Below are 13123 nucleotides of genomic sequence, written 5' to 3'. Positions count from 1 at the left end.
GGTGGTGGCGGCAATATTAATAATTTTAGTCTGGATATATCAAATCCCATATTGAGGATCACACAAGAATAGCATCACTTTATGGACAAAATAACACCCAAAAGGGTTCATAATTTCAGTCTGCTTGAGGTGTAATGCAGCTTTAAACAAAATAGCAGACAGTGGCACTGGTACATATCTGAACTCATCTTCTCACAGTGCGTGTCAACCACATAGCCGACATTTCTCAGCTTCAATGATGTTTTTCATACCAATCATTGCATAGAAGCATCATGGTTTTGTTATGCGTACACACCCATGGCACTGTGCCAAGAGAACTCACAAATCAAGTTGTCAACAGTCTACCGATGTTAACCATCTCAAACCCACACCCTAACCTCCCACGGGGAAGCACACCTAAACCTAACCTAAGAGTCTGTTTAATTATTTAATAATTTAGTTTTATGAAGGTTTACATTTTATACTGTGAATTAATTGCACTAGCAAAGTGTAACATGCAGTGAGGACGGAACGTTTGTTCTTCCCCATTGGTTCTCTGGGGTCCTAATATAAGGAGTGTTCTACCCCATTGGTTCTCTGGGGTCCTAATATAAGGAGTGTTCTACCCCATTGGTTCTCTGGGGTCCTAATATAAGGAGTGTTCTACGCCATTGGTTCTCTGGGGTCCTAATATAAGGAGTGTTCTACCCCATTGGTTCTCTGGGGTCCTAATATAAGGAGTGTTCTACCCCATTGGTTCTCTGGGGTCCTAATATAAGGAGTGTTCTACCCCATTGGTTCTCTGGGGTCCTAATATAAGGAGTGTTCTACCCCATTGGTTCTCTGGGGTCCTAATATAAGGAGTGTTCTACCCCATTGGTTCTCTGGGGTCCTAATATAAGGAGTGTTCTACCCCATTGGTTCTATGGGGTCCTAATGGAGTGCCGTAACAGAGGCTTGTCATGTCAGCTGTCACTCAACTCAATGAAGGCGTGTTTTGGGCTGTAAAACAATCTGCCCATTTTGACCTATTTAGTTTTTCTTGCAAATATTTGATGCTGCTGCTTTAGATTCTACCAGCATATAAACACAGCAGAGGCCCTTCCAGGGACCCCTGGGTGCCACAGGCACACAGTTTCATTCGACTATGAATGGGCCTTTTGCGCCATGACACAGTACGTGCCCTCTTGCCCTTATATGCTCCAAAGGCTAACTGAGCTGACAGTCCTGGTCCACCTAAATGCTCCGGGGTATGCCCTATGCCCTAGGTACCAGGGTCAACTCACATAAGTTACCCGAACCTAAAAGTCTATGTACGTGACCTGCCTCGTCTAGAGGCGACACCCAGGACTATGTGAGTCATAGAAAGCTCTGCCACGTCCAGGTTATAGAATCTTGAAAAAAGTTGACGGAGATGACCAACTTGCAACTGTACACATGATATGGTTCAAGAGTTATAAGCCAAAACGTAAAGTGGGCTGTTATAGCGCCACCATGAGGCCGACCGATATAATTATAAGTTAATTAATTTTAGTAATTATTATGAACCTATTATTATGACGAGACGAGACAAGCTGTCAGCCAATTTCATTGGGGAAAAAATGCTGTCTGTATTACATTCCTTTGGTCAACTCTTTAACTTTTTAAACCGAGCCATCCAAAAATCCAATATGGCGGTGATATTTCAAGATGGCCACCAAAATTAGACTGGTTTTGCATTTCAGCATATATTTGGCTATACCTTTGTGATGTACTGTACCATACTGTATAATACTGTACGGCACTGTAGGGCATCATACTGTACCATACTGTACTGTACTGTACTGTACCGTACTGTACCATACTGTACCGTACTGTACCGTACTGCATGGTACCATACTGTACCGTACTGTACCTTACTGTATGGTATCATACTGTACCATACTGTACCGTACTGTACTGTACTGTACCATACTGTACTGCACTGTACTGTACGGCATCATACTGTACTGTACCATACTTTATGGTATCATACTGTACCATGCCGTACCGCACGTTACTGTACTGTACTGTACTTTACCATACTGTACTGTAACATACTGTAGTGTACTGTACTGTACTGTACAGTACCGTGTGTGTGTGTGTGTGTGTGTGTGTGCATAGAGAGCACAATAGCACAATAGCCATGCACTGTGTGTGAGGGTGAATTTTCCTGTTTCTCTCCTATTTTTTACTATTTAAACTTTCAAATTCGTCATTAGTCTGTAAGTTGCACTCATTTATCCCCAGTTCATTGTCTCCACCAGGCCGAAGGCATGTGGGGAGAGTATGTTTTGCACTCCGTCCGTCCGTGTGTCCGTCCGTCCGTCCGTCCGTGTGTGTGTGTGTGTGTGTGTGTGTCCGTCCGTGAGCAGCTAATCTCGGCCACCGTTAACCCGGTCGATGCCAAATTTTGCACACACACTCCCTGGATGCCAACGATGAACCTCTGCCCCAAACTTTCCAGAACGGCCTGTTATAGCGCCACCAGGAGGCCGCTTTGTGCAAAACAAGTTTTTGCACAGTACACCTACAGATTTTGTCCAAACATCACGCAAATTGGTACACAGTCTCTCTAGAGCCATTCAATGAAACCGGTCTTTCACATTTCTCAGACTCCATCCTGATTGGTTAAGATTGGCTTCCAAATTTCACAGGAGTGCTCAGTTTCAAACAAAATGCTGCAAATCATGAACACATCGCGTGATTTCCGTGAAATTGTGCACCCACATTCCCACTAGGCCGAGGAAGAAATGCCACATGAACAATTTCAACTCAGCCTCAAGGTGGCGCTATAACTGGCCGGAAAGTGTTTTTACCTCTAACTGCACGGATCTGTGGATAACTTTGTATGCCAACTCCCTAGAGGCCAAGGAAAAACCTTTGCCTGGAATTTTTCACATCTGCTCTTTATAGCGCCACCAGGAGGCCGACATATGTAAAACACATTTTCTATTATTACTCCTTCAGATTTTCTCCAAATTTCACGCAAATCGCTATACACTATCTCCATAGTCATGTGATCAACACGGAGCGGCACCATTTCCCATCTGATTGGCTAAGATTGGCTTCCAAAGCTCACACGATTCGTCCATTTCGAAAAAAGCCCACAAATCACAAACACAGTGTGCAATTTCCGTTAAATTATACACGCACATTTTCACTAGGCCGAGGACGACATGCCACAATTTATTCCTCAAAATCAGCCTCACGGTGGCGCTATAACAGGCCAATTCCTGTTTTTAGCTATAAATGCATCGATCTGTATACAACTTATGTATGCACACATGGAAAAACATTGTACCTGCATCCCTCCAACACGAACCTCCGGCCCAAATCTTCCTCAACAGCCTGTTATAGCGCCACCATGAGGCCACAACCTGACCTGCCCTGGTGGAGACCTGTGCCGATTGGCACTTTGTCTAGTTTTGTGTGTTATCCTCCACATCCACTGTACTATATTTGGGGACGTGAGAACAATAATATTACAACATTGTGGGGTGGGCATTGGACAGGGGATGGACTTCCCAGCATGCTTCGGGGTGCACATATGTTTTTGGTTATTGTTTTATAGTCATTTAATCAAGTTGTTGTTTGCCACGGGAATGTGTTTTGGTGTTCCATTGTGCTAAGTTTATATGTATTAACCAAACCATGAGGGTTACGGATGATATTGTGGGCAGTGCACCCCCTCCCCTTTCTGTTTGGAGACGTTGTTTAGATGGTGTTAAAATGTGTTTCTATGTAAATGTGTTTCTATGTAAATTCATTGTCATGTCTTCTTCCATTGATAAGAAGCCCACTGGTGTTATATTATATTGTATCATTTCAGTTGAAAATACACGTTTTTGTTAAGTATAGATTAGTCAGATTCAGACAGATGCACACAGGCATGCATGCACGCACACATGCAGTCCGACGCACACACGCACGCACACGCACACGCACGCACACGCACACTCACACTAGTTGGTGCCTTGCATGGTTTCCGCTGCCATCGGTGTATGAATGTGTGTGTGAATGGGTGAATGTAATGCACAATCTATGTAAAGCGCCTTGGATAAAGGCGCTATATAAATGCACCATTTACCATTTACCATTTACACTCACACACACACAAAGTTACCTCTGGCCTGTTCTGAGAGAAGACCCCTATGAACTGACTGGGGTTGGGCAGACAGCCCTGGTGTAGAAGGCCGGAGCCCAGGTACTCCGCCCGGCCTGTGACCTACAAAACAGGAGTGTGAGAAGATGTGATGTTTGTACCTCTAGTTTGACAAACAATGGGGGACAAGTTGTGGGGAGTGTAACCCCAACCCCTCATGTTTCATGACAACCAATGCTTGGTTGCTGCCAGTCAGGGCAGGAGAAAAGAACAACGTTAATCTATCAATGTCATGCCGCTGGAAATTAGTGTGGCGGATATTACTAGAACATTGGCTCTACAGCTAGCAATGTGCTTGCTCAAAATAATGCCATGAAATTGTGCTTGCATAAGTCTGTCATATTAGACCATATTGTTTACGGTTCTATTATTGTCACCAATGTAACTGTGCTTGCATAAGTCTGTCATAATTATAGACCATGGCATCGTCAAACTTTTCCAACTAACCTCTTTGTAGGAAATCCATTTGTAAGGCTGGTTGGGTAGCCGAGAGCCTAGACAAGGACCATCACCTGTTGATTGCATACATGCAAGTAAAGGAGTTAGCGAGGAGGGACAGAAAAAAACACAGACGTGAGAACCGAGATGTAGAACATTTGGTGGTCAACTGTTACAATCACTTAACCATATTAATCCTGGCATCTCTACTTAGAGCATGTCAATGTCATTATAGGCATTTATTGAGTGGTGCAGCCACTCCATTGCGTAGATACTGTATGTATGTCCCTCTGTTGTCGTTCTATTTGTTTTTAATTGAAATCTTTGAAAAATGTACCTAATGTAATGTCAGGGCCTGATGGCTCTGTCTTTTTATTTTTGTATGTGTCTCGACAGCAGTAATGCTATGGAAATGCAACTAGAGAACTGGCAAGCACACTTGTGAATCGGAAGGCTAAAGCTAACTGTATTTCTATGTATTGTTGCCTGGACTAGTTTTCTTAGTTCTACGGTATGTTCCTGTCTGCCCTAGGCCTTTCTCATTATTTTGTAATCACCTCCCGTGTGCATATTATATCTGCTCTTTTAAGACTTTGTCTGTGGCCGTACACTAGCCAATAACTTTGACGCTCGGGGGGTGCCCGACTCAATCGGGAGCGATTCTCGGGCATAAATTATCGTCTAGTGTGAGTGTATAAAAGATCCAATAGTAATCCCGCCGATCTGCTCGGGGCCGCTCACAGCGTGATCGGGATCGGCTTGATCAACATCAAGAATGTTTGATATTTTAAACTTGTGTAGTGTGTGCTGTATAAAATAATCTGATAAAATAACCGATTATCCTGTAATGTGTTGTGCTATCAGATTGGAAAAAAATCGGCTAGTGTAAGGACACCTTTAGTCTGTTAATGCCAGTCAATGAATGTTAAGCCTGGTGTTATAAGTGTATGTAAGCCTGTTATGTTATGTTAAATATAATCTCTCTGCGATTAAATCTTAGAGGTTGGCATATGGCATATGAATATATATTCTCACATGTATAACTGAATTGGTTGAAAAGGCTCGAACAAGTCTTAGTTGATTTTTGAGCCATGCCGTTTCAGCATGGCTGAAACATGCAGGCTGCCTAAAGGGTGGGTCACAGGCCGAAATTGTAAATTTTTACTGATCACATGACCCCCCCCATATCAGCCCAATGGTACAGTATATAAATTACATAATATTGTTGAAAGTGGGTGGTATTCCCCTTTGAGTCTATCTGTTGGATTTCCTAATTAAAAGTATTAAACAACAAGGTTCCCTTTTCCATTTCCTGAAAAGTAATGGTTTTGGACATTGGACAGTGACGATGTGAAGGTTGTGTTTCAGGTTTAAAGTATATAGCCTGGCCCAGCCTGTGTGATTTCTGGAAACGAGTAAGCCACATGCGGTAGGTATACTAGTTTAGCGTTAGTTATGTCTGTCTATTAGAGTGTGTGAAACCCCCTTGTATACGCAGTCTTTGTCTACCTGCTGAATCCTGTGTGCACGCAACTCTGTGTACACCCATTGAGACCTGTCACCAGCTTCTAAAAAGTTTTCTGTTTCTATAGCAGTGGTTCTCAAACTATTTCATGGCAAGGACCCCAAAGATTATATGTAAACGGCCGCCGACCCCCATCTGAAAATATGTTGTTCCACATTTTCACGATTTTTCTAATATAGCAGATCTACAAGCTCATATAGCGTGGCACTCGGTGAGCTTGTAGATGTGCTATTTTTCAATAGCTAATGTTAGAAATGATGGTTAAAGTGGTTCAAACCTATGGTGACACAGATACATTCCATAATGGGTTAAGCTTTCACTCCTAGCTCTTTCCTGCGTCTATAAGGTTTCTTCCAATATTGCTCACAGCCTTGAACCTCCCACACACCTAGATATCTCTGCATCGCATCCTCCTGCTAACACAGGACGCCTATATGGTTTCCCTTCCTACGCTCCGACGACCTAGACTCTCCCAAGCTGTTTATCCGAATGACCCCTCCCCCCTTCGGTCAGGACTGCAGACTCACTGCTAATTCCGCCGCAGTCGGAAGACACAACTCTCCACCCTCCCCCACCCCCCCATAGATCATATTGGTTATGCTGCTATGCATTGTGTATCTGGCTTACTTGTTCACGTCATGTAATTTTGAATAGACATACTGATTGTTGACAATTGTACATAATGTAAATAATGTTAATTTAAACATAGATAGAAAAAATAGATAGATAGGCCGCTGCAGTTCATTGGCAGGAAGTGAAGCGGAAGTGCCATAGGGGAGTGCTGAAGGCACGCTGATGTGACTCATGTGACTCCTCCATGTCTCTCACTGTCACTCAAGTGACTACTGGCCAATCACAGTGCGTCTTTTCCGGGACTTATGTTACGCACGCGGAAGCTTGACACTCATGCTTTGCAAGAAATCTCTGGAAAATTGTGCCTTCAATTTTGACACGCCCCCCAGAGCCGGAAGAGGCGTCTACGTTTATATGTCTATGGTTGTGTAGACCAGCGTTTCTCAACCTGTGCACCGAGGCCCACTCGTGGGCTGTGAGGATATTGCAAGTGAGCCCCCAAATAATTGACAAAATATATATATGTTGATCCTTCCCCATCCATCTTTCCTCTTCGATCTCTCCCTTTTGACTTATACCTGTCCATTCAAATTTCAAACTCTAGACGGGCCTGTCCCAAAGTTATCAGTGCAGCCGGCACCCGGCAGCCGTCGAAAACTAGAGTTCTCAACAGATCTCCATATACTGTGACTGTTGATCTGACCTCATCAAACCCTGTACACTCAAGACATGCTCCTTAATATTCCATGCTGATCTGCCAAAGTGCCAGCGCTCGCCAGCAGTCTGCCGTCAACGAGGCGGATGCGTGCGCACTTCTCGCCCTCAGGCGTCTTACTGGTATTATATGTGATGTAAACGGTTTTGTGCACACGTGAGTGTGTGTGTGTGTGTGTGTGTGTGTGTGTGTGTGTGTGTGCAGTCCTACTCACCAGATATGTGCAGGCCTCTCTGAAACACCTCATACATGGTTTTTGCATCGTCATGGTAGTGAGCCAGCAGCTTGGAGCTATCGCCCATCATTGACCTACGACCCCCACCCTCATGCTGATGGAGACAGACAGACAGACAGACAGGGAGAGAGTGAGGTTACTTTGCATAATAGTCTCTGTTAAACACTTGAAGCCAGGCATCCTCATTCTGGGAATGTCATTGGCAAACATTCCGCTAAAAAGTTCACGAGTCACAACACGTAGAGATCAGCTGTTTTCAGCAGAGAGTTGGTGTAGAGGAGGAAAAAAGGAGTGGACCAAGTACACGAGGACCCCCTTAGCTCAAAGAGAGACAAAGCTGGGACCCCCACTACATCCATCCATCCATCTTCTTCCGCTCATCCAGAGCCAGCAGGTTGCGGTTGGAACAGTTCCAGCAGCTATATAGGTACAAGTAAGACGCGCAAACGCGTGAAGCGAACGCAGCTCGTGTGTGTGTGGTTGTGTGTGTGTGTGCTACAGCTGCGCCCTGTGTGTGTGTGTGTGTGCGTGCGTGCGTGCGTGCCACAGCTGCGCCCTCTGGTGGCGGGCCGGTGGTGTAACAGCGTGACACACACACACGCGTGACACACACACAGACACTCAGCCCCTGCTGTCATAGTAAGTGGCTCACTGCGTTCGCAACCAGACTTCCCTTTCTGGGGGGGTGACAGTGACTACTTCCTACTGAGGCATCCTGAGGAGTTGGAAGGCCAGCATCCCCCCACCCCCCCCCCCCCATCTGGTCCTTGGCCTGCCCCCTGGCCCCTCCTCCCAGCGGGACAGCCTCTTTTAAGAAATAAGACCTGAGGCCGATGTCTACGAATGCCTTCTAAATCACTGGCATGGTTCTCAAGCTTTTTCGTCATTATTCAAAATGATTCAACATTCTTTCAGCGATGCTAGTCGCTCCAACATTGTGTTTGTCTATATCCAGCAATTGAGAATTGAATGAGCAAAAGAGAATTGCCCATATATGGTCATGTGCATGTGCATAATGGGAACGACCCTGAAGGAAGCCAAACAAACATAAGTTTTGCTCTTATGTAGGCCTACCTGTACACAAGATGTAACAATAAAGTACAACCTTGAACCGACTTCAAACCTTCGTGAAATTACAGACCTTAATGTACGGAGCTCCTAAGGGGACATGTTGTGCGTAGATTTGGAAGTGGAAAAAAATAGCTTTTTTCAGGGTGGGTATATTTTTTCAGGAGAGGAAAACCAAAATACTTTTAGTTACTCCACTGCGCCCTCTACCGATATTGCCAAGAGAAAACCTTCATAGAGAATATTTTTCCTCCAGTGTGTGGTGGGGGGAGTGCTCAGAGTGCTTCCATTAAGGAAAGTAGGCTTTCTAATGACACAACACGCCATTGTATTGGTGAGTAGCAAAAACTTTAAAAAAAAACATTTTCTTTATATTTACGCTAAAGACGAGAGGCTGGTCTGCATTTATGCGAGCCCCGGAAGTCATCGGTAACATAGCTCTAAATGCAACGGCATTAGAGCTATGGACCAGAGCTACACATTACCATGGGAATGTGTGCAATATCTGTGTTTTTGTATGTTGGCGTGTTTCATGATGTTTTTCTTTTTCTTTCTCTGAATGTGTATAATGTTATATGTATGCAGCTGTGGCTGTAATCTCCAAGACAAATTTATCCTAGGGGAGACTAATAAAGACAACCTTGAACCTTGTACATCTGCTATTTTTGTATATCTTTTGTGTATATATTGTATATCTGCTATCTAAGATGTCATCGCTATTTGTTGTATTAATGTGTATTCAATAGATTGAAAGGGGGGGAATGGCAAAAAATGGGGTGTTCCCCCCTGTAGTAACTCCCAGGCCCCCTTTTTGTAGACCTGTACATATATAGGGAAGATTTTAGGAATGCCAGAATAGGGATACCAGTGGTTAAAACCTGTATTATACCAGGTTCTGACTAAAGAAACTGACTAGTCAAACTGAACTGTTAGTTCATAGTAAATTTAGAATGAGCTCAAATCAGCATGACAGCACACCTAACCATGATCAAATGAAAAGGGCACCATCTCTATAAACATTAGTTACGTCATTGATGAAGTGGCTAAATTTGTACAGTACACTGGAAAAAGAAATAAAAAATCTGCATGTATCTTCATTAGAACATGGTTGACCTAGAAAGCCAGTGTTCTTTTTATATGAGTGGTAGTTATTCAGTTTTGGAAAGCCCCCAATCTCTAGAAAGCATAAGGTGTTAGGCTCGCTGACTCAACAGGGTCTAGGATTTTATTTCCAGGAAAATAGAGATAACACTAGGAAAAAAAGGAGGAAAAAAAAATAAAGTGAATTGCCCAACAATATGAATACTTTAGTTTTTTACCCCCATTTCGCCTCGATTTACTAGTTAAGCCTCGCACACACATCTCTGGGTTGTCACTGCTGTCGTATCCTACTGACTCACCCACCAGGAGGACATACAGTAGAGCCTTCGTCCTACTCCTCCCACCCAACACTCTGTGCTGACAGGTAGGAAGTAACACTCAGACAGTAGGAATACGTGCAGTGACAATTATCACCCTCCCCTGCCCGGCTTCCCTTCCCTGAACATGTGACAATTGTGTTCGTGGAGACGCGCGACAAAGCCGGATGTACTGTACCACGGTGGATTTGAACCCACAACCTCTGTGGTGGTGCCGGGCAGGCACTTTATCACTGCGCCGCACGAGTGCATTTTGATTATATTTTTTATTTTGTTGGTAACCATTGGACACTGCATGTTTAGGCACTTCATTGCTTGGTTTGTTCTGTGGGGTTTATAATCAATGCACAGAGAATGGCAGCTTAGTGACTTTGTGGTTAGATTGTCTGCCCTGAGATTGGGAGGTCAGACTTTCAACATACTGTACCAAAGACTGTAAAATGGCACCCAGTGTCTCAATGCTTGGCACATGGGGTATGTCCCTGTGACATATAGCATCATGTCCAGGGGATGTATTTGTACATCATGGCTGGGGGATGACACTTCGCCTACATCAGGCTGCCTCATGCAGCAGAAACAAGAGATATAGGGTTCTGCCCCATGGGCCACGTTTTGCGAAAGGCTTCTTAAGAGCATACAATTTAGGGACAAACCAAGCTGGTTACACACTGGCATTGTCTCTAACCCTAACCTAACCCTAACCGCACGCCGAAGTCACGTAGTTGGAATGGCGCACTACTCCCAACCAAACCACGGTGGTTGGGAGTTGGTTTGGTTAGCATGGCAGTTGAGCTGTGGCAGAACATGGTGCAAGGCCACACAATGCATTGCAACGTGACACGTGAGATTGTAAATCGTCTATTTTCGGCCTGTGCGCAACTACATTACGCTAGTCACACAGGTGGCAGGTGCAGCTGTAGTACACCTTTGCTGATTTTCGATTAGATCAACGACACTGCCGCGGTTCCATTGTATCGGTCCATCAATGAAAACAGTATCTTGACAAATGTGTTGGCGATGGAATGATTAAAATGAAGAAGCAAGCAACACACACAACTCATCAGCCATGGCAACACACACAACTCATCAGCCATGGCAACACACATAACTCATAGGCATGTAACGATTCACCCAAATCACGATACGATTCGTATCATGATATGAGGTTCACGATACGATTTTTTATTTAACTACATTACAAAAGAAGTAGCATTACTTTTGACAGTGCAGAAACATAATTGCTTTCCTTGATGTATTAATGAGCATCAACGACCATCACCTGGGCACAGTCACAGACAAACAGCTCCCCTCTACAGTGCTCTACTACTGAAAGTGACTCAGTCTCATTTCTCTCCAAAAGCACTTGAATATGATGGAATATGATTAAAGCTCACATTTCACATCACACACACACCATAATTCACTACCCCCCTAAAAAAAGATTTTATTAAATCGATTCATATCGTCAGGATTAATATCGATATACGATATATCGTTACATGCCTACTCATCACCCATGGCAATACACACAACTCACCAGAACTGGCACATACATTCAATTTTTGGAAATGCTGGATTGTTAAAATGTATTGTAGATGGACCAACAGTTCATAGCATTAATAAACGGATTCAGGGCATTATTTGAAACATGTGGACCATTTTAGCTGCGAGAAAAAAAAAAGAACCATGACACACAAAGCAGATGTGAGTCCTTGCTGTGTGTGTGTGTGTGTGTGTGTGTGTGTGTGTGTGTGTGTGTGTGTGTGTGTGTGCGCGCGTGCGCGCGCGTGAGTGCATGTGTGTGTGTGTGTGTGTGTGTGTGTGTGTGTGTGTGTGTACGTGCATGCGTGCGTGCGGTTTTGTACACAAACTAGGTCAGGTTGCTATTACTGGTCCGTCAATTACTGTAGCTACTGTCAACAGGCTTTAAAAAATGTCAAATCCAGGCACGCTACCGAAAAGGTTGAAAAAGGTTTCACACACCTTCGTTTGGCTGGTTTGTGGTGTGACTGCTAACCAAACCAAACCAGACCTGCATGCCATGCAGTTGAGGTGTGTCCCTACATTGTATGCTCTGTTGATTGACTATAAACCCCCAAAACAAAACAACATATAACTGGCTACTAAATCTCAATGCCGCTAAAGTGTTTGTACCCCAGGGGCTCCATTTTCATACCTGCTGAACCCCTTATCCCTAAACTTCCTTGCCTTTTTTTTTTTTTTACAATTTAGCAAAACCATTTTTGAATAGTTAAATTATTATTATATTGTATTATTATTGTATTGGCTCTGCACTGCGGCGACATGGGCAATTGGGCATAAGGGCTACGCTTAGAATGGGGTCCATAGCCAAATACAGAAAATTCCTGGGGTCCTTGACATGAAATAGTTTGAGAACCCATGGTGGCAGATCTAAATGGGTTAACCTGTACTATTCCCTATTCTCTATCGACTATTATTCTTTTCATTTCTATTTTTCAGTATTATTATAATTATTACATTACATGCATGCAGTCCTCGCAGTACATTCTCCATTGTCACTTACGGGCAGCTCCTCAGACTGGTGGAGCAGGTCGCACGGGGGCTTGATGGGGCGGGGCCGCGTGGCCAGCCAGTAGGCCAGCACGGCGGCCAGCGCGCCGATGCCCACCAGCGTGGACGTGGGCAGGGAGCGGAAGAACTGGCTGAACTCGTCAAGCTCTGGTATCCTCAGGCCACTCAGCATCTCCGGGGCCTGCATCTTCTCCATCAGTGTGGAACTCAACTCTGGAAGAACGAGGGAGAAGAGCAGTGGTGTTTTTAACTGAAGCACTGCCAAAATGGTCGTACAGAAGTCGCTGTGGCGACACCTGATGGGAATTAGCCGAAAGAAGAAGAAGCAGATATGGACACCACCACCACCACAGAGTGATCTGCACTTCTCCTGTCTGCCTGTGAGCTCTCATTTGTGGATGTGGCCCTCCTCACCTTGAGTCAGATCTGTGCAGGC

General features: G+C 44.3%; 1 protein-coding gene across 3 annotated transcripts in view; it reads right to left on the bottom strand.

The window, feature by feature from the left end:
* Positions 1–13123, bottom strand: part of acsl6 (acyl-CoA synthetase long chain family member 6) — a 105709-nt gene that overhangs the window by 24657 nt on the left and 67929 nt on the right. For all 3 annotated transcript variants that reach the window (XM_083777003.1, XM_083777001.1, XM_083777002.1), the window contains exons 2-5: positions 12680–12900; positions 7628–7742; positions 4610–4674; positions 4124–4225 (exon numbers count right to left, since the gene is read on the bottom strand). In XM_083777003.1, coding sequence (XP_083633129.1) covers positions 4124–4225; positions 4610–4674; positions 7628–7742; positions 12680–12883 — 486 coding nt within the window. In that variant the 5' untranslated portion in view covers positions 12884–12900. The remainder of the gene's footprint in view (positions 1–4123; positions 4226–4609; positions 4675–7627; positions 7743–12679; positions 12901–13123) is intronic.

This window comes from Protomyctophum parallelum, assembly GCF_964188405.1.
Source record: "Protomyctophum parallelum genome assembly, chromosome: 1".
Taxonomy (NCBI): domain Eukaryota; kingdom Metazoa; phylum Chordata; class Actinopteri; order Myctophiformes; family Myctophidae; genus Protomyctophum; species Protomyctophum parallelum.
The sequence above is the reverse complement of the archived record's forward strand: the minus strand, read 5'-3'. Positions and strand labels throughout refer to the sequence as shown.